General features: G+C 34.5%; 1 protein-coding gene across 6 annotated transcripts in view; it reads right to left on the bottom strand.

Moving 5' to 3' along the window:
- LOC148623550 (uncharacterized) overlaps window positions 1–14,029 on the bottom strand; it is a 29,250-nt gene extending 15,221 nt beyond the window's left edge. Inside the window, exons 1-9 of one of the 6 annotated variants that reach the window (XM_088565429.1) lie at window positions 13,864–14,029; window positions 10,448–11,446; window positions 9,758–9,799; window positions 9,061–9,399; window positions 8,622–8,714; window positions 8,308–8,367; window positions 8,005–8,055; window positions 7,670–7,693; window positions 6,133–6,195 (exon numbers count right to left, since the gene is read on the bottom strand). In XM_088565429.1, coding sequence (XP_088421555.1) covers window positions 6,133–6,195; window positions 7,670–7,693; window positions 8,005–8,055; window positions 8,308–8,367; window positions 8,622–8,714; window positions 9,061–9,399; window positions 9,758–9,799; window positions 10,448–11,446; window positions 13,864–13,990 — 1,798 coding nt within the window. In that variant the 5' untranslated portion in view covers window positions 13,991–14,029. The remainder of the gene's footprint in view (window positions 1–6,132; window positions 6,196–7,669; window positions 7,694–8,004; window positions 8,056–8,307; window positions 8,368–8,621; window positions 8,715–9,060; window positions 9,400–9,757; window positions 9,800–10,447; window positions 11,447–13,863) is intronic. The other 5 variants (XM_088565427.1, XM_088565433.1, XM_088565431.1 and 2 more) reach the window with 5 other exon arrangements.
- Window positions 14,030–19,784: the final 5,755 nt, after the last annotated feature.

The following is a 19,784-nucleotide window of genomic DNA, read 5'->3' as shown; positions in this document are numbered from 1 at the left end:
TGCATAAGCGGCAGAGAGTTTTTGAATTGCCCAGACTCCTTGTTTCCTTGTTTATAAATTTTATAATGAGATAAGATTCGGAATTATGGTTTATTATAGGCTAAAAACCACTAATTCCACTTTCCATAGGCTTCTATGCTAATTTCACAATATTCAATGGCTTCTCTGGACTTTACCTTAACTTTAACCTGCAGAGGAGTATAAATCAGCATGATCCTACATATGTCAGCTCACAATCCTCAGAATGGCATGTGGGGTTAGCAGACTTGCAGTGCAGTACTGGTCACCGGAAGTGAAGGGTCTATAAATAGCATGGGAAATCCCAGTGTTTTCACAAGATAGGGGTATATTTAAAAATCATTATGGAGATTAGGCTTCACATCACAAGAAGCAAAATGCACCTATAAAATGTACAAAAATGTTTTTCCTTTCAGAAACTGTTTAAATTTTTTAAATAAGATGAGAACTTTTTTCACAGCACTATGAGGAACAGGGGTAATTTCTGCGTAGGACTATTTTTGCGTACGTTCCAAATGCTCATTGGTTGAATTGGTGGTCTGTAACCTGAAGAGTCACTTTTTGTCTTAGAAAAAAATAAGTAACTATACAGGTATCTTCCTACACACATACTGAATGCATTTGCAAAGTTTCAGTGAAATGTGACAAGCACTTTTTTAAATATTTGATTTTTAAATATAGGGTAACCAAGTTGTGCAAGCAAAAAAGTGACAATATTCTACCATACTTAAATGCTTAAATATTTGCAAAGAACTTTTTCTGACTTTTCAAATAAAAATTATCAATCACAACTTGTTTTTTAACAATATTAATGAAGAAATAGTTTTAAAAGTAATCATTTTCTGAGAAATTGGTCTATTTTTAAAAATTTATTTCTGATATGCCTCCCCCTTTTTCTTGATCACATGTCAAAAATCCTAAATCTTTAAATTTTCACAAAAGGTGATATACTTGGCTTTAAATTTGTAAATACAGTGTTTTCACATTAAAACATGACCAGTAAAGGGCACCTAAAGCAAAAAAAGTACTCAATAATGGATTTTCCATGTTGCCATAGGGGAATGCTGATATGGCCTTAACCGCAGTAATGAAAGTGAGTTTTTCCTCATTTCTAACCTAATTTTTGCTCACATCTACACAAAACTTGATTTCAAGTGCTTATTACCACCATATTTAGGTAAATATAGTCCTCAAAGTTTAATATTTGATATTTTTACTAAATTTTCTACACTTTTTACAAGATAGGACATAAAAATCAGCCAAAAAGACCAATTTTCCATAATTTGGACCTATAACTTAAAAAATTGCATATTTTGAAGGATTTTTGTAGTGTATTCCTCTCATGGCAAAGTTAACAAGATCTTCAAGTAGTTTAAAGCTATTTCAAGAAAGTTTTCATTTTGCCATGGCTTCAACTTAAGGCTAAAAACCACTAATTCCACTTTCCATAGGCTTCTATGCTAATTTCACAATATTCAATGGCTTCTCTGGACTTTACCTTAACTTTAACCTGCAGAGGAGTATAAATCAGCATGATCCTACATATGTCAGCTCACAATCCTCAGAATGGCATGTGGGGTTAGCAGACTTGCAGTGCAGTACTGGTCACCGGAAGTGAAGGGTCTATAAATAGCATGGGAAATCCCAGTGTTTTCACAAGATAGGGGTATATTTAAAAATCATTATGGAGATTAGGCTTCACATCACAAGAAGCAAAATGCACCTATAAAATGTACAAAAATGTTTTTCCTTTCAGAAACTGTTTAAATTTTTTAAATAAGATGAGAACTTTTTTCACAGCACTATGAGGAACAGGGGTAATTTCTGCGTAGGACTATTTTTGCGTACGTTCCAAATGCTCATTGGTTGAATTGGTGGTCTGTAACCTAAATATAGTTATGTTCATCACGAGGTACAAAAATAAGTATTTTAGAGAAAGGGGGTTCCTAGACGTCGGAAGTTTGAAAGACCATGCACACTGACTGCTATAATCCGGAATTAAAACGTATCATACTCAGATTGGTCCGAGTCTTATAAATGTCACTTGAAAAAAAAATAAACGAATATCCTAATAAGAACACGAATACAAAATTCTATCGAAGATTTCTTGCAAACTAAACAAAATAATTCCAGCAGAATAATTAGTACACAACATATCATTAGCAAAATGCAACAATACAAGAGTGTAATTTTAACTTAGCGTACTAGTTATTGACCTGCCACAATATGCGGTAAATTATAGGTTACAGACCACCAATGCAACCAATGAGCATTTGGAACGTAGGCAAAAATAGTCCTACACAGTGAAAAAAAGTTCTCATCTTATCTAAAAAATTTAAACAGTTTCTGAAAGGAAAAACATTTCTGTACATTTTGTAGCTGCATTTTGCTTCTTGTGATGTGAAGCCTAATCTACATAATGGTTTCTAAATATACCCCTATCTTGTGAAAACCCTGGGATTTCCCATGCTATTTATAGACCCTTCATTTCCGGTGACCAGTACTGCGCTGCAAGTCTGCTAACCCCACATGCCATTCTGAGGATTGTGAGCTGACATATGTAGAATCATGCTGATATATAGTCCTCTGCAGGTTTAAGTTAAGGTAAAGTCCAGAGAAGCCATTGAATATTGTGAAATTAGCATAGAGGTTACAGACCACCAATTCAACCAATGAGCATTTGGAACGTACGCAAAAATAGTCCTACGCAGAAATTACCCCTGTTCCTCATAGTGCTGTGAAAAAAGTTCTCATCTTATTTAAAAAATTTAAACAGTTTCTGAAAGGACAAACATTTCTGTACATTTTATAGGTGCATTTTGCTTCTTGTGATGTGAAGCCTAATCTCCATAATGATTTTTAAATATACCCCTATCTTGTGAAAACCTTGTAATTTCCCATGCTATTTATAGACCCTTCACTTCCGGTGACCAGTACTGCACTGCAAGTCTGCTAACCCCACATGCCATTCTGAGGATTGTGAGCTGACATATGTAGAATCATGCTGATATATAGTCATCTGCAGGTTAAAGTTAAGGTAAAGTCCAGAGAAGCCATTGAATATTGTGAAATTAGCATAGAAGCCTATGGGAAGTGGAATTAGTGGTTTTTAGCCTTAAGCTGAAGCCATGGCAAAATGAAAAGTTTCTTGAAATAGCTTTAAACTACTTGAAGATCTTGTTAACTTTGCCATGAGAGGAATACACTACAAAAATCCTTCAAAATATGCATTTTTTTAAGTTATAGGTCCAAATTATGGAAAATTGGTCTTTTTGGCTGATTTTTATGTCCTATCTTGTAAAAAGTGTAGAAAGTTTAGTAAAAATATCAAATATTAAACTTTGAGGGCTATATTTACCTAAATATGGTAGTAATAAGCACTTGAAATCAAGTTTTGTGTAGATTTGAGCAAAAATTAGGTTAGAAATGAGGAAAAACTCACTTTCATTACTGCGGTTAAGGCCATATAAGCATTCCCCTATGGCAACATGGAAAATCCATTATTGAGCACTTTTTTTGCTTTAGGTGCCCTTTACTGGTCATGTTTTAATGTGAAAACACTGTATTTACAAATTTAAAGCCAAATATATCACCTTTTGTGAAAATTTAAAGATTTAGGATTTTTGACATGTGATCAAGAAAAAGGGGGAGGCATGTCAGAAATAAATTTTTAAAAATAGACCAATTTCTCAGAAAATGATTACTTTTAAAACTATTTCTTCATTAATATTGTTAAAAAACAAGTTGTGATTGATATGTTTTATTTGAAAAGTCAGAAAAAGTTCTTTGCAAATATTTAATGCATTTCAGTATGGTAGAATATTTTCACTTTTTTGCTCGCACAACTTGGTTACCCTATATTTAAAAATCAAATATTTAAAAAAGTGCTTGTCACATTTCACTGAAACTTTGCAAATGCATTCAGTATGTGTGTAGGAAGATACCTGTATAGTTATTTATTTTTTCTAAGACAAAAAGTGACTCTTTAGGTTACAGACCACCAATTCAACCAATGAGCATTTGGAACGTACGCAAAAATAGTCCTACGCAGAAATTACCCCTGTTCCTCATAGTGCTGTGAAAAAAGTTCTCATCTTATTTAAAAAATTGAAACAGTTTCTGAAAGGAAAAACATTTCTGTATATTTTATAGGTGCATTTTGCTTCTTGTGATGTGAAGCCTAATCTCCATAATGATTTTTAAATATACCCCTATCTTGTGAAAACACTTGGATTTCCCATGCTATTTATAGACCCTTCACTTCCGGTGACCAGTACTGCACTGCAAGTCTGCTAACCCCACATGCCATTCTGAGGATTGTGAGCTGACATATGTAGAATCATGCTGATATATAGTCATCTGCAGGTTAAAGTTAAGGTAAAGTCCAGAGAAGCCATTGAATATTGTGAAATTAGCATAGAAGCCTATGGGAAGTGGAATTAGTGGTTTTTAGCCTTAATAGAAGCCTATGGGAAGTGGAATTAGTGGTTTCTAGCCTATACGCGGAGCACGTGAAATTCCGTATTTAAGCGGTAGCTTTTAGGTTACAGACCACCAATTCAACCAATGAGCATTTGGAACGTACGCAAAAATAGTCCTATGCAGAAATTACCCCTGTTCCTCATAGTGCTGTGAAAAAAGTTCTCATCTTATTTAAAAAATTTAAACAGTTTCTGAAAGGAAAAACATTTCTGTACATTTTATAGGTGCATTTTGCTTCTTGTGATGTGAAGCCTAATCTCCATAATGATTTTTAAATATACCGCTATCTTGTGAAAACCCTGGGATTTCCCATGCTATTTATAGACCCTTCACTTCCGGTGACCAGTACTGCACTGCAAGTCTGCTAACCCCACATGCCATTCTGAGGATTGTGAGCTGACATAAGTAGAATCATGCTGATATATAGTCCTCTGCAGGTTAAAGTTAAGGTAAAGTCCAGAGAAGCCATTGAATATTGTGAAATTAGCATAGAAGCCTATGGGAAGTGGAATTAGTGGTTTTTAGCCTATACCACCGATATTGACCTTTTTGTTTACTAATTAAAATACTTCTTACCATTACAAAAATTGAGAGTTCATTCAGAAGGTACCTGGTTACAAAATCTATACATTTAAACCCACTGTGGTCAATAAACGTGCACGAGTTTCATACCATTGATGAAAATTGGCTTAAAATTAGCACAAAAATACGGTCTGCAAAACTACGTCTATATTTTTTTTTCTTGCATGACAATATTTAATTAAAAAATCCAGCTTCATGTAATCCTTAATGCCTACGTTTAAAGACACTTAGATCATTAACATTTTTTTACGTTTTCATAATCAAAATTTAGTTTTTAACAGCCTGTATTTGTGAAGGAAAATAGGGGGCCATCACAACACCCAAAATTTTAAAATTTGTGACCACAATACATTTGAAAGTAGAATGATTTTCTAAAAAAAATGATACCAAATATAGCCGTATCATATTTCGGTGCATTAAACTTCGTTACTTGAAGACTTTTTAAACCTCTGCTATCCTACTATAACAGGTAAAATAGGTAATTACATGTTATGATAATAAATACTTGCAATATATCTATATATAAAAGATAAACTTCATAAATAGTTCATATTAAGCGGAAACAGGGAAATAATGCACACGAGTTTTTTAGTTATTGATGGCCATATATGACAAGGTCGGAGATTAGATTGCAGCGTACAAATATTCAGCGAGAACAGACAAGGATTTTTAGTGAGTGTCCGTTGTTATCTAAATGCTTTATTAAAGAAATTTTAGTGATATGTTCAGAGACTGACTGGATGTAAATAGAGTGTTTTAACTGTTGAAATTGTCTATTCTGTTCGAATTCCTACTTTCACCTCCCCGATGTAAGCAGGGAACAACAATTACATAAAATACAAAATGAATGTGTGTCGACAAAATAAAGGATTGATGACAATTATGTATGTCGATCTGTGATAGGCTATTTATTTTCTTTTGTTTTGTATTATGAAACATAACTTGACAGCAAAAGTAGTTCAGATTAATCGAACATGTACCTATCTGAACCGTAAGCACTTCTACACAAGAACCATACCTAGTTTCTCTTATCACAACTCAGGTACTTACTTTTAACTAAATACTGATTTGGGTCGAATTGACCAAGGTATCCAAGATCACCAGGAATAAAACCTGTTTTAAAGAATTCAATCTTTATAGTCCTTTTATATTTTTATGACATTTTGAATATAGTACATATTTTTGATGTTTTTTATATTAATTATTGCGTACATTATTATTTTACCTTTTGAGAAAAACTTATTCAAAGAGCACAGTGATGTATAATTTCGCAGCTATCTTTACGTCTGAATCTGTCTCCGATTGAATCTCTCTATCTGATCACATGACCAGAATTATACATTATTAGGAACCAACTACAGAAAATGTGCAGGAATGCCTTCACTGCTGACAATGAAAACTCCTTGGTGGCTTTCTACAGGTTGTCAATTTTTCCTCATCCAGATTGCATTCTCATTTCATTTTTTTTGTCAAAGAAACTTGTAAAATTGGTGTTTATGGACTTTGTCGAGTTACAGCGATATGGGCAACCATGTTCGTTTACGATATCCACAAAGTATATGAATACATGGCATTACACTTAATTGCAATGTACATAGATTAGAATCAACTGTTGGGTACTCAAGTCTGTTTTTTTACAAGTCTACCAAATTAAGACATATACAATGTATACAATAACCGGTACCTAAAGGTATGGATGGCGCAAAAATTGTCATTTTGTATTTTGTTAATTTTAACTCATATCTTTATGTTTAATGTGTATTTCCATTTTTTTTTTTTTTTTTTTTTTTTTTTGTTAAATATAAAGAATCTGCTAAAAAAATTGTACTAAGCAGGGCATGAACATGGATATATTACGTACAGGTTTACCCCGCTTATTCAATGCAGCCGTGCTACTAACGCTGCTCATTGGTTCATTTTCTATGCATCCGTTTCCTTAAAGACTATTATGTATTGGTTGACTGTGGCTTAACTCTCACTTGTCTTTGTATCACTTAAGTTAAATTAAATATTTCTGATACATGTTATTACGAATTCTGTCCAATATCTTGAGTTAGCAATTAAAATATGTTTACATCAAATTTTCAAGATACCACCCGGCGCGTCACACAGTTTTCTCTAGCATCGAGAAAAATTTGTCCAACGGAACAACGGACCCACACACACAAAATGTAACTTACGAGGAAAAATACAATATAAATACAAAATAATTCCCGTTTTGAAAATAAAAAAAAACAAAAAAAAACAAAACCAATTGGATATACTTTATTACAGTAACACGATGATTGTTAAGGTGAACGAGGCAATAGTCTTTTCAGTGATATCAAGCTCTGCTTTGCTAAAAAAATAATTAAAAAGTCTGTCTACATTTCATAAATCGGCAATTCAGAACTATAGGATTATTGACTATTGGTCAAACAAACAGCGGATTCATTGAATTCGGTTAAATATTAACTATTTCAAAGACTGTTTATTATTTTTGAATGAATTTGGAACAAAAGGCCTCTTCATATTTTTTTTTCAATCTGATAATTTGAGGAAGATTCGAACGTACTTTTGCGATCAATAAAAATGTAATGCTTCTTACCTGCTTCCGAACCCAGAGACCGCCCTGTAATAATAAAACAGAGACTATACACGAGAAACATTATGGTATAGCACCTGTATGTTCTAAATACTGTTTACAAGCTCCAAAACAGCGACCCGTGAAACACGCTGAGGTCGTTCTAGAAATTACACCTGTCCGTTGATAGTTTTCAGCCTATCATTATTATCTTTTAAGTATTTCTGTATGTCAATATCTTTCTCTGTTTAGTGACTATTTTGTGTTTTCGTGAATTATCATTTGTTGTCTTCTGTTCAATAAATAAAAGAAATATTTGATTTCCGGTATCATATTGTGCTTTAAAAAAATACACCTACCCGATAACGGAATAGAAAATTGGTTTCCAAATGTCCCTGTGGTTCCCCCACCTGCAAACAAAAATGTTGCAGACAAATACAAAGTGTTTAATAAGGAAATCGTATTTTCAATTTCCATAATATAAACCTGACGAAAACTTAATTAAATTATCGTTTCTAACGGAAGAGGATATATTATTGTAAATTTTATCAGTATTTTTTTTTTTTTTTATATATTTTCTCACATTTGATAAGATAATTGATTTAATAACTAGATTACAATGGCAACATGTAAAACTGACAAGCAAGCAACACTTATGGTACCGTTCATAAAACCCATTGGATCCATCATATTACTGCCTCCAGAAAACTTGGCAACTCCACCTGTAATTTGAGTAAAACTAGCTTCTTAAACAAAAAATCTGAACCACATTTTTTTAAATATTGTATACGCAAATAGGTTAGTACATCAAATGTCGATCATTTTTATCGCAAATATGTCTTCTATATGTATACTATTTGTTTGTAATTCGAAGGTTCTATTTCAGTGAGTATTGGGAGTCATCGAAAACTAAAATGTCATCAAGGGTAATTTGAATTACGTATACTACTAGTTTGACATTATCCGAAAAACCTACCAGTCATTGCCCCCAATGGATCCATAGGGTTCCCTCCTGACTGAGCTGAGCTCCCAGTTTGTGTTGCTTGTTCAGACTTGCTTGATCCACTGTCTACCACAAAAATCAACAGCATACAAGACACCATAGAGGTATTAAGCGAGAATGACAGAAAAGCATGACTAGCCACAATGCAAGCATTTGAAGCGACTATTTAAAAACGAATTTATCTACAGGCAGTGGCGGATCCATGGTTGGGGTTTCGAAAGTTGGACCCCTACCTTACCCCTTGTGATGAACAATTTTGTTAAATTGTGGAAAGTTAGGGGATAATGAGCAAATGATACCTGAAACCCCTACCCTCTTTTAAATTTCTGAATCGGACCTTCCCCTTCCTCTTCATTTATTTTTGTATCCGCCCCTCTACACTGATATACTAAACACAAACAAATATACATACTTGCATCTCTACTTGTTCCAGTGCCAGATCCTCCCATCGAGGTCATCATGTTCATAGGGTTAAAATTCTGTGAGCCACTTCCTCCACCCATTGATCCCATCATATTCATCGGATTTATCTGAGTACCACTGCTGCTGCCGCCACCAGAACCAAGCCCCGTGTTCATCACTGCATTAGCACCACCCATCATACTGGAGGATCCACCCATTACAGAACTTGCGTCCATTTTATTTGGCTCACCTCCTTTCGCACCACCAAACATGTTAAGACTCGTTCCAAGCTGCGCTTGCTTCATATTTACTGCTCCAGGATCAAACCCTCCATTGTTTTTATCACTTGCTATTTCAATATATTAATAAATACAATGGCTTAAGTCGTTATATTATAGCTCGACAGAATAATTCAATATTCGAAATGAGAGAATTTTTTACACAAGCAGTAATTTTGAAGGTTTTGATAGGTTTGATACCGACATTGTTCATCTTGTCTCAATACATCATTTGTATATCACTTCAGTTATGTTTAAGGTATCAATGATGTTTCATCCAATGTTGTCGGATTTCACAAAACAATTTAAAAAAAAAGATGAAAATATATTTAAAAACATGTCCACCTGCACCACAATTCATTTGTGTGTGAACTAAAATAAATGTTAACAAAATTGTCCTACGTTGGTTCAACAATAACAGTTTCTTACCACACCCTTGCTGTCCCATAAATTTGTTCAAAGTGTTGCCACCTGCAAAAGTGGGATAGTGTTCCATTATAAGACTAATTCTTAAACTAGATGCTACCATATCAATATTTTGTACAAAAGCCAGATTTATTGGGATTTTTTTTTACATTTAATCATTTCAGAGAACTGCAGTTAAATTTGAAATTGTACGGCAATAAAAATCAAAATGTTGTATATATTGTTTTGCTTTTACTTTCAGTTTACTATTTATGTTGCAAGAGTATATGGGGGCAGCTATTTCCCTTGACCTGTGAATGATGTTGTTATGGGGCCAGCTGCAGTCTGCCCTGTGGTGTGAGGGTTTGCTCGTCATTCACCCTGAGCTGACATTTTTCATCCCGGTGGGGTGGTTGTCTCTTTGACATATTCTCATATCCATTCTCGTCATTTTAACGAATTATATATATATATATATATATATATATATATATTTTAGGTTTTTAAGGTAGGCATCTCCAAGATTTCTAAAAAAAAACATCCGACTGAGTTAAATTTCTTGTTCATAAGATCAATATTCAGCTAAATGTTGACGATATTGCGACTTAAATAAGTTACTTAATGTAAAAAACTTGTCAGTTATTATTTGAATATCATTGTTGCAATCCTCAAATTACACAGGTAACTTATTACAGTTATATGGTAGACACGTACCCAATAATGGGTTTAGAGGATTAAACCCTGTTGTTCCTCCAGTATTTGCAGCAACGGGATCGAAAGACGTAGATCCACAGTTTTTGGATTGTTGAGATGACGTTGTTTGCTGACTTCCACTTCCGGAAAGGGAATTTGATGACTGTTGCTGTTGACCACTGCTTTGTCCAAAATTAGACGAAGACTGAGAAGCAGGTACTAAAGGTTGTTGCTGTCCTTTTGATGAACTTTGTGGTTGTTGATTTGAGGCTTGTCCGAATGTTGCAGAAGATCCTTGTGACGGTTGACCGAACGCTTGTCCGAATATAACAGGTCCTTGTGACGGTTGACCGGACGCTTGTCCAAATATAACAGGTCCTTGTGACGGTTGACCGGATGCTTGTCCGAATATAACAGGTCCTTGTGACGGTTGACCGGATGCTTGTCCAAAAGTGGAAGATTGTTGGCTAGAGACTTGTCCAGATGTTTGTGCTGTGCTTTGACCGGAAGAAGATAATTGTTGGCTTGGTCCAGAGCCTTGTCCACCAGATGGCATTTTCTGTTGTGCATTCAATCCCATACCATTAGTGAAAGAAGGTTTTGAGCCCCCTGATCCACCACTCATTCCGTTATTAGCTGCATTAGGGTCATATTTAGCGCCAGTGTTCACTACGTTGTTTGGATCATACTTTGGGATGCCACCATCTTGTCCTCCTGTTGAAATCATACTGTTTGGGCTAAATGACATACCTGTGCCTCCACCACTGTTCACTACACCGGATGATCCACTTGATGACTGCTGGGGTGTATTTTGTTGATTTGGTAAGTTATTTTGTTGTGACGTTTGTCCTGTATTAGATGATGGATTTTGTTTCTGCTGGCCTATCATAGTGTTTGGATTAAACATATTGCCGCCTCCAGTGTACTGAGACATCATTTGATTTGGATTAAAACTGCCGAACATTGATGAAACTCCAGTGTAACTTCCCATCATGTGGTTAGGGTTGAAAGACTGCCGAACTAAGAATATAAACTAAGATGTTGAGATAACGATTTACTATCGTTACTGAGCTCGTAGAAAAAATGCCTAGTCTATAATACAATCAGGCTTTATCTAGATTTACAGGTGCCTATCTCGACATTGTAAAATGATTGATTGATTGATTGTTGAGGTTTAACGCCCGAGCAGCAATATTTCAGCAATATTCAGGCGATGAACATGAAAAAGGTGATAAAATGAACATGAAATGATGAAAAGAAAAATGGGAAGGGATAAAAGGATAATGGGGTCGTAAAATTTTGATTGCCACTAGAAAAATGGAGAGGTGGGTAGGGTCGGTCAATTTAGCCGCCTGTGGAGAATACCACAGAAGGGTTCTTTAACGTGCGAGGAACGTGGCATCTTTCCCAACACGGCGCACCACTATGGGTTGCGGTCAGGTTTTCCGAATTGTGGCCTGACAATTCCAGCATGAAGCACGCCAGGGGTACCCAATTCCACCACCTGGGGCACACAACCCAGTTGCTCTGTGGGCAAAGCGCCCTAGCCCCCGGCTAAGGTTCTGAGCACTATTTAGTCGCCTTTTACGACAAGCTTAGCGCTGCTGCGGGCCTATTCTTTTGACACCTGGGCCCACACGGGGCCATTGTAAAATGCGTATAAAATATATTTGCTTTAAATGTTTGACATAACTATGCTATAATTCTCTCTGCATACTATAGGTGTACAGGATGTACAATTTTGTATAATCACTCTTTTAAAATAAAATATTGGCTTACCATTTTTGCTACATATAACCACAGAAAAAAGACTAAATATCAAACATAAAGTTTTCCTGAATTTCATGACAGTTCTCAATATTGGAAGAATGAAATAGCGTGAAGTTTCATTTATCAGTTGTTGATAAGCACGATTATGATTTTCATGAACTTAAGTCACTTTATTTCATTTTAGTCATTTCCTTTATCACAAGTATTGATATTGAATCTTCCATGATAAGTGGGTAACAAGTTTTCCAGTTTTTGAGGCATCTTTGACGACAATTTTCTGTAAATGCACAATATCGGGCTTTGCTCATTAAAATGATGATATTGAAAATGTGTTAGCCGAAAATTGTTTTGATTCTAGCGAAAATCATATTTTCAAAGATTTTCCAACATTATACTACATACTATATAAATCAAATCAAAATTAAAGAGGAAAGGACAAGTACAGGACAAGGATTCAGAAACTACTTTTGATGAACAAAATGTTGCACGCTACATCGTGCTTAAGAATATCTCCACTCAACCATTTCAGCCAAACCTGTGAGAGGGAGACATGGTACAAGTCATCATGCAGAGGCAATTTACCTAACATCTAGTTTCCTCCAATGGAAGCTGAGAAATCTGTTATGAACATTTCCTTTATGCACCACATAAGAAATATTATGTTGATTGGTAAACAGGAAGTAGATGAGTGGGGAACCAGAAAAGACGAGACATGGTACAAAATCATGCAACAGTAACACACTAAATATCTAAGCATTCCCTCCGATAGAAGCCGAGAAATCTTTTACAGAAAAGTGTAACGGACGGATAGAAGGACAAGGTGATTGCGATATAGCCGTATATGATAATATATAATGAAGATTGATTCTAAACGACAAAAACACAAGTGAGCAATCAAAAATAAAATGGAGAATGAAAGTAAAACGGATGTCTCCAAACAACAAAGCAGAACCTGGTCAAACATCATCATACAGTAAGTTAACTCTGTACTTCAAAAGAATGAAAGTAAAAGACATTCCGTATAAAAAAAACTCCAAACCAAAAGAAGGTGGCCATGATAGAAAAACTTCAGCACTCTGCATCTACATCAACAATTTTAGAGAAAAAAAGGCGTCTTGGTTGGGAAATGAATTAGAAAAAAGTAAAATTCATTCATTTCAGAAGGATGTTAAATTTATAACCAAAAAGGAAGAACTATGAGAGTGGTCAGAAAGTTAAGTACTTAACTCTTGTGCAGACAGTGCTCAGGGGAAACAACAGACAAAGAAGATATCGCATGAAAAACACCCTCTATAGGCGAGCAAGACGGCGGACAGCCATTGAGGAAATTCAGAAGAGAAAGAAGAGAATATCTAATGAAATAAGAAACGGAATTAAGAAAAAAAGTGAGTTGTTCTTATATGACGACCTTAACAGGCTTTGAGACCACAACTGTGGTCGATTCTCGATTGCTATATGAGCAGCACGCGACTTATTGGGCGTGGCTTGTGTGTGTGTAAATTACTGCCCACCTTAATCATGTAAACAAACACACGAGACATACAGATGTGTATCAGCTGTTTTCATTCACTTCAGTAGCGTGAATGAACATCAAATTCATATTTAATAAAAATATTAAACGTTATTTTTTTAGAAAAGTTATATTATATTCCGTAAAAATCACTTACACACATACTCGGTAGCGGCCATCATGTATGAAACCAAACAATAATCGTCAATGACTGAAACATTGTACCTGTCCATTTGTGAACACTCAGGCATTATAATGCAAACGACTATTGCCATATCTATCATCGTTCTACTTTATTCGCCCATTCCTTCTATTATGAATCAAATTACTAATGTACCGAATCAATTTATATCGATCGTTTGAGTTTTTACGCCTCAAATAATCGTCATATTGCAAAAAATATGGGATAAAAAGAAAATACTGTAATCGAATTCAAACGTATCTTAACTTAAGTTTATTGTTATGAATGGTTAATGTTGAACTCTGTTTTATTTTTAAATTCACTTCTTGATTACAACAAGGATTTATATATTGAACTCCTTGATTACAAAGGCCATTTTAAAAACACACAAATACCAAAATTCATAATGATTCGTAGCAGTGCTCTATTTTGCGTCATATTCAGGTTTGATATTGGTTTACATGGAATACCTAGAGAAATGAACACAAAACTTTTCCGACATAGTGCATAATTGAGTTACTAACTACTAGTTGGCCATTCCCAGTTTTTAAATTTTCAGGTCGAAATTCAATTTATCGACCTCCAGGTCGAGACTCTTTGTTAAATCACTCAAACTTAAGCCACAATCATTGATATAAATTGTATCTTAAGAAATATGTTCCTCTCACCCAGCTACATTTCTTAGTTGATAAGCTTTATAGCTCAAATGCTGCAAGTTATTCTATAGACACCTTTGGCTATGTGTCATGTGAAAGCGCTTAGTTTCTGGATACCTAGTCCAGAGACACGTACAATAACAAAACGATAAAATCTTATAATATAATCTCAGGGGCTTGCTCTCACTATCAAATATCCAGCCCGACTAGTGTATAACACGAAAAGGGGGATCCCAGATTTGGTGGTAACTCGCTTCAACTCATCCCCCCCGATAAAATCGAACATATTACTATTTACTGCTCTGCAACCAATCTATTAAATAAACCCAGGTATAACCACCAAATACTTCGAATTATAAATAGTCGGATTGAATATTTTATACTGGGAGCAAGCCCCTGTGATATAATTTCACCAATCATGCCTGGTGCAGAAAACATTAGCTATGCACATTTAAGGCCCTGGAGCACCTACAGCTATATTTTAATAACATATACATGGCCAAAACAGTCAAATAGAATGATTATTGCAAAAAGCAATAACACCAGACCAAAAATGTCACAATGCCCGAGAAATTCATTACCGAAATTCCTTGGCATTGTCTATGCAAAGTTTCGATTGTATTTGCCATCTCCGGTATCACGAGGCGGTAACCGTATTTTAAAATACACGATACAGTGAATGATACGTCAGGGTGGTTTCGCGGGTTATGCTAACCTTTTGTAACAAAACGGTCAAAAGATGAGCTGCAAAAATAGCCTGAAATTCTTTTCTTTATACAAGTTTCTTGATCGGAACCACTGCCCCTTTTATCCGTCAAGGTCTGCATGAAATATCTGGAGAGAGTTCTTTCAATTGGTAATCACCTCTTTATATTTCAGTTCTATGATTGAAGACTATTTATAGTCTTGCAGGGTTTGCATTTCTAGCTAAACATCAAATGGTTTTTATGCGTTTAAAAATAAATAGGCAACTTGAATGTATCGACACTGAATGACTTGTTTATTCGGGTAAATGCATATAGATAAATAGGTTCTGGTAAGAGGTCATCTATTTTTAATTATTAACCAAATTAATCAACATATTTAGTTCGCAGTAAAAGTTGTTTATTGGGTTTGTTTATTGGCGTCAATATCACAGAATTGAAATTTACATAATATAAATACCTACTAAGTGGACCTAACTATCTGCATGTGAGCCTTAATGAGGTGTGCCAATGGGATTATAATTACAGATGCTACACCAGGCTTTACAAATTTAAAGGCTCTGGAGACTGCTATATCAATTCTGATCTTCGATCTAAATTGATAAAAATACAAAGCAAAGTTTCACTAGCGACCATTTCAACTAGCGTAAAGTGTACAGCCAAATATTGACAAATATGCAGTTTAAAGTTACCGTAATAGGTCACGAAAATGTAAAAAAAAGTACCGTTATTGTCCTATTGGAATCGAAATAAATCACGGAAACATCATTTTATCATTGTTTTACCACGGGCTGACCGTTTATGCTGATATTTTACCCCTCGCTTTAACTCGGGGTAAAATAATGCGGCATAAATGGTCAGCCGTGGTGAAACAATGATAAAATGGAGTTTCCATGATTTATTTCTCAATTTTACTGTTTCATATAGTTCATGTAGTTACGGAAAAAAAACTGGACTTCCCTATTTGCTATCATACCACGGTTTTTCAGAACTATTATATATACAATTTATAGATATATTTCATAGCAAGTCAATTTTGTAGAGTCCGTAAGTCTTCCGCTCAATTTCCTAAAAAAGCAACATATTTTGTCCATTAATTGATAAAAGTAAAATTAAAAGTTTATGATAAAGTTAGTATGTGTAAGTTAAGTTAGAGATAGAAAAAGACATGCTTATTAAAATTTTGAAATTAATTGAAAACAGAACAATAAATCAACAAAATTTAAATCAATACTGATCTATGAATATTTTTTTTCAAGAAATCTTATATACTTACATTAAACTGTATAATTTCAAATATTATATGTCATGTTTGAAAATCAATGTTAGTTCGGATTTCAAAAATGCAAGTTTGTCAAATCATGTACTTGTACTTATGTTTTATGTAGAGTCCGTACCCTAGTCACTCTAAAGATTACAACCTGTTTTGTACGGAAATTCTGAGAGATATTTCCATGGAACGGAGAAAATGTTCAAAAAGTGATTAATTGTGACACTAAAATTTCCACCCTGATTATGATTCAGCCGATTATTCATTTTTTTGCAATAATGTTTGCTTTTAATAATTTAAACCGTTCCTTATAACAACAACTTGAACATTCATGTGCAAAAAATGAAAAATATGGTTGATATCAGAAAGGTTAAGATAAAAAATGTATACGTTTTCACTGCAATTTCACGACACACAATTTTTTTGCTGAATTACTGAATAATTTACAAATTCAAAATTAAAACTAAAATGCTATTTAAATAGTGAAAATTAGGGAAAAATAAATGGCCGATATGATTTTTTGAAAAATTATTAAAAAAAAATATCGATTAATAAACAAACTTAATTTCACTTCTGTTTTGTCCCCGTAGACTTCTGTTAATAATTAGTAGCATGGCGGTTTGTAACACGATGCGTATGCTTGTACACCCTGTAAATGTTCCAAGGTAAAAGAAACTCCGTTCTTTTCATTGATGCACCATTTATATTGAATACTCACGTAGTTAAAAAGCAAAATCGGTGTAATTATGACTATGTAATTGTTAAGTATTCGGTCTGATTATTACCACGTTATAGTTAGAATTCATTCGGTCTGATTATTACCACGTTATAGTTAGAATTCATTCGGTCTGATTATTACCACGTTATAGTTAGAATTCATTCTGTCTGATTATTACCACGTTAAATTTAAGTATGCTTTCGGTCTGACTACTACCACGATGCAGTTACGAATTCATTCATCTGATTTTTATTTAGTATTCATTCTGTCTTATAATTTCCACATTACAAGTTAATCATTTGTTCGGTCTGATTATTTCACGTTATAGTTAGAATTCATTCGGTCTGATTATTTCCACGTTATAGATACGAATTCATTTAGTCTGATTATTGTTTGAAAGTATTTAATTCGTCTGATTATTACCACGTTGTAGTTAAGTACTCGTGTGGTCTGATCATTACCACGGTATAGTTCATACACATTCGATCTGATTATTACCAGGTCTGACAAAGTAAGTAATAAGATCTCCCCCCAAATATTGACAGCTCCTCTTCAAATTATCTTCAACAAATCTTTACAACATAATATATGGTACATACCGAAATCTGTAACCAGTACCCGTATCCAAATACTCTTTTGTCTATTTCTTCATTATTACGTGATATTTCCAGCTGATAATTTGTACACATTTACAAAATGATATAATGGCCAGGCTTGAATCAATGACTTAAATAGTTTTTCGAAAATTCGATTTTTATTCGATTTTCAGATTTCAAAAGTACCGAAACGTGTAACCCAAATTCCCGTACCCAAAATCGAAGTACGGTATTTTTGTTATTTATACAATTTTATATATTTCACATTAGAACACCATTATTATTCAAGAGCGATAAATAGAAATCACAGAAGATTCTATTTATGAGACTTTCTTTTTCATTCTCGATAAGATCGTATTCATTCTTTAATTTGCTGGTACGGGGATTCGTGCTACAGTACGGTATAGAATTAAAACTCCGGCATTTCTTTTTATAAATTAATATCAAATCTTTCAAAATGTCCAAAGTCTTAAAGTGAAGTTTTAACCTCTGAATGTTTTCAGAAAAATATATAATTCGGACTGGAAATTCATTTATTAATTCAGTACGGTAACTTCCGTTTACACATTACTTTTAACTAGTTTTAACTTCAATTGGTATAAAACAGCATTCAAAACTTTGGGACAAAGTTTCAGTATAAAAATCCTAATAATAATAGGAAGATTGACGATATAGTGATTTGGGTACGAGGAATTTGTTAGGCGTACGGGTACAGTTACACATTTCGGGGTATACCAAAATATATACTATTCTGATTGAAAAGGTTACTGCTATGCCTAAAAAGGAGACAAATCTATTCCCCCAAACTATCGCCTTGTAATCTCTTCTAGTATTGTGGGTAAAATTATGGAAATAGTAGTTTATAAACTTGTTTACAATCTCGTCGGTAACAAATCAAGCTATGAATATCAATCAGGGTTTCTACCTCAACAGTCAACTGTGCACCAGCTGTTAGAATTGTATGACATAGTTCTGAACTCACTGGAGTAAAAAATAATACAATTGTTTTGTCTTCTGTGACTTCTCTAAAGCTTTCGATAGTCTATTATCGTGGCCTTTTATGTAAATTAAACTCGTATGGTATTAAAGGAATGTTGCTAGAAGTAGTGAACAAATCTGCATTTTATTCCTTCGCTACTGTTCTAGCTGGGGTCACACCAGGGATCTGTACTGGGACCTTTGCTATTCCTTATATATACATAATATATATATATATATATATATATATATATATATATATATATATATAACGTCTCAGAATGTGACGACTCTATTCGCTACACTGTTCCATCGGATCAAATTGATACAGGGAAGATATGTAAACGTATAGAAAGGTCTGGATGTTAGAACTGTCAAATTTTTGGTCGTTCCCTCCGCCGGACTCGAACTTGTGCCGCTGTGACATCTATGGCAACACCGCCTGCACGAAGTCCAGCGCCCTAGACCACTCGGCCAGCTAGGCTATAAAATATAGCTTTCGCTGGCCAAGTCATTACTCCTCGTAGGATTAATCTAGGGCTGTAACTTAGTACACGATGTATGGTAGTACGGGACAGTTCATTTAGATGTTATTATGTAGGATAGAGGATCAAATTAATGATGCATGTCACAACAAATCAATATTATACAAGTCTCAGAATGTGACGACTGTTCGCTGCCGAGTGGTCTAGGGCGCTGGACTTCGTGCAGGCGGTGTTGCCATAGATGTCACAGCGGTACAAGTTCGAGTCCCGCGGAGGGAACGACAAAAAATTTGCATCGCAAATTTGACAGTTCTAACATCGTTGGGGATTTTTCAGACCTTTCTATATATATATAAACGTCTCAGAATGTGACGACTCTATTAGCTACACTGCTCCATCGGATCAAATTGATAAATGGAAGATAATGCAAGCATAGAAGGGTCTGAAAAATTTCCAACGATGTTAGAACTGTTCCAAATTTTTGGTCGTT

This window comes from Perna viridis, chromosome 2 (genome assembly GCF_037379345.1).
Source record: "Perna viridis isolate PV_CMFRI_1.1 ecotype Kerala chromosome 2, ASM3737934v1, whole genome shotgun sequence".
NCBI classification, from domain to species: Eukaryota; Metazoa; Mollusca; class Bivalvia; order Mytilida; family Mytilidae; genus Perna; species Perna viridis.
The sequence above is the reverse complement of the archived record's forward strand: the minus strand, read 5'-3'. Positions and strand labels throughout refer to the sequence as shown.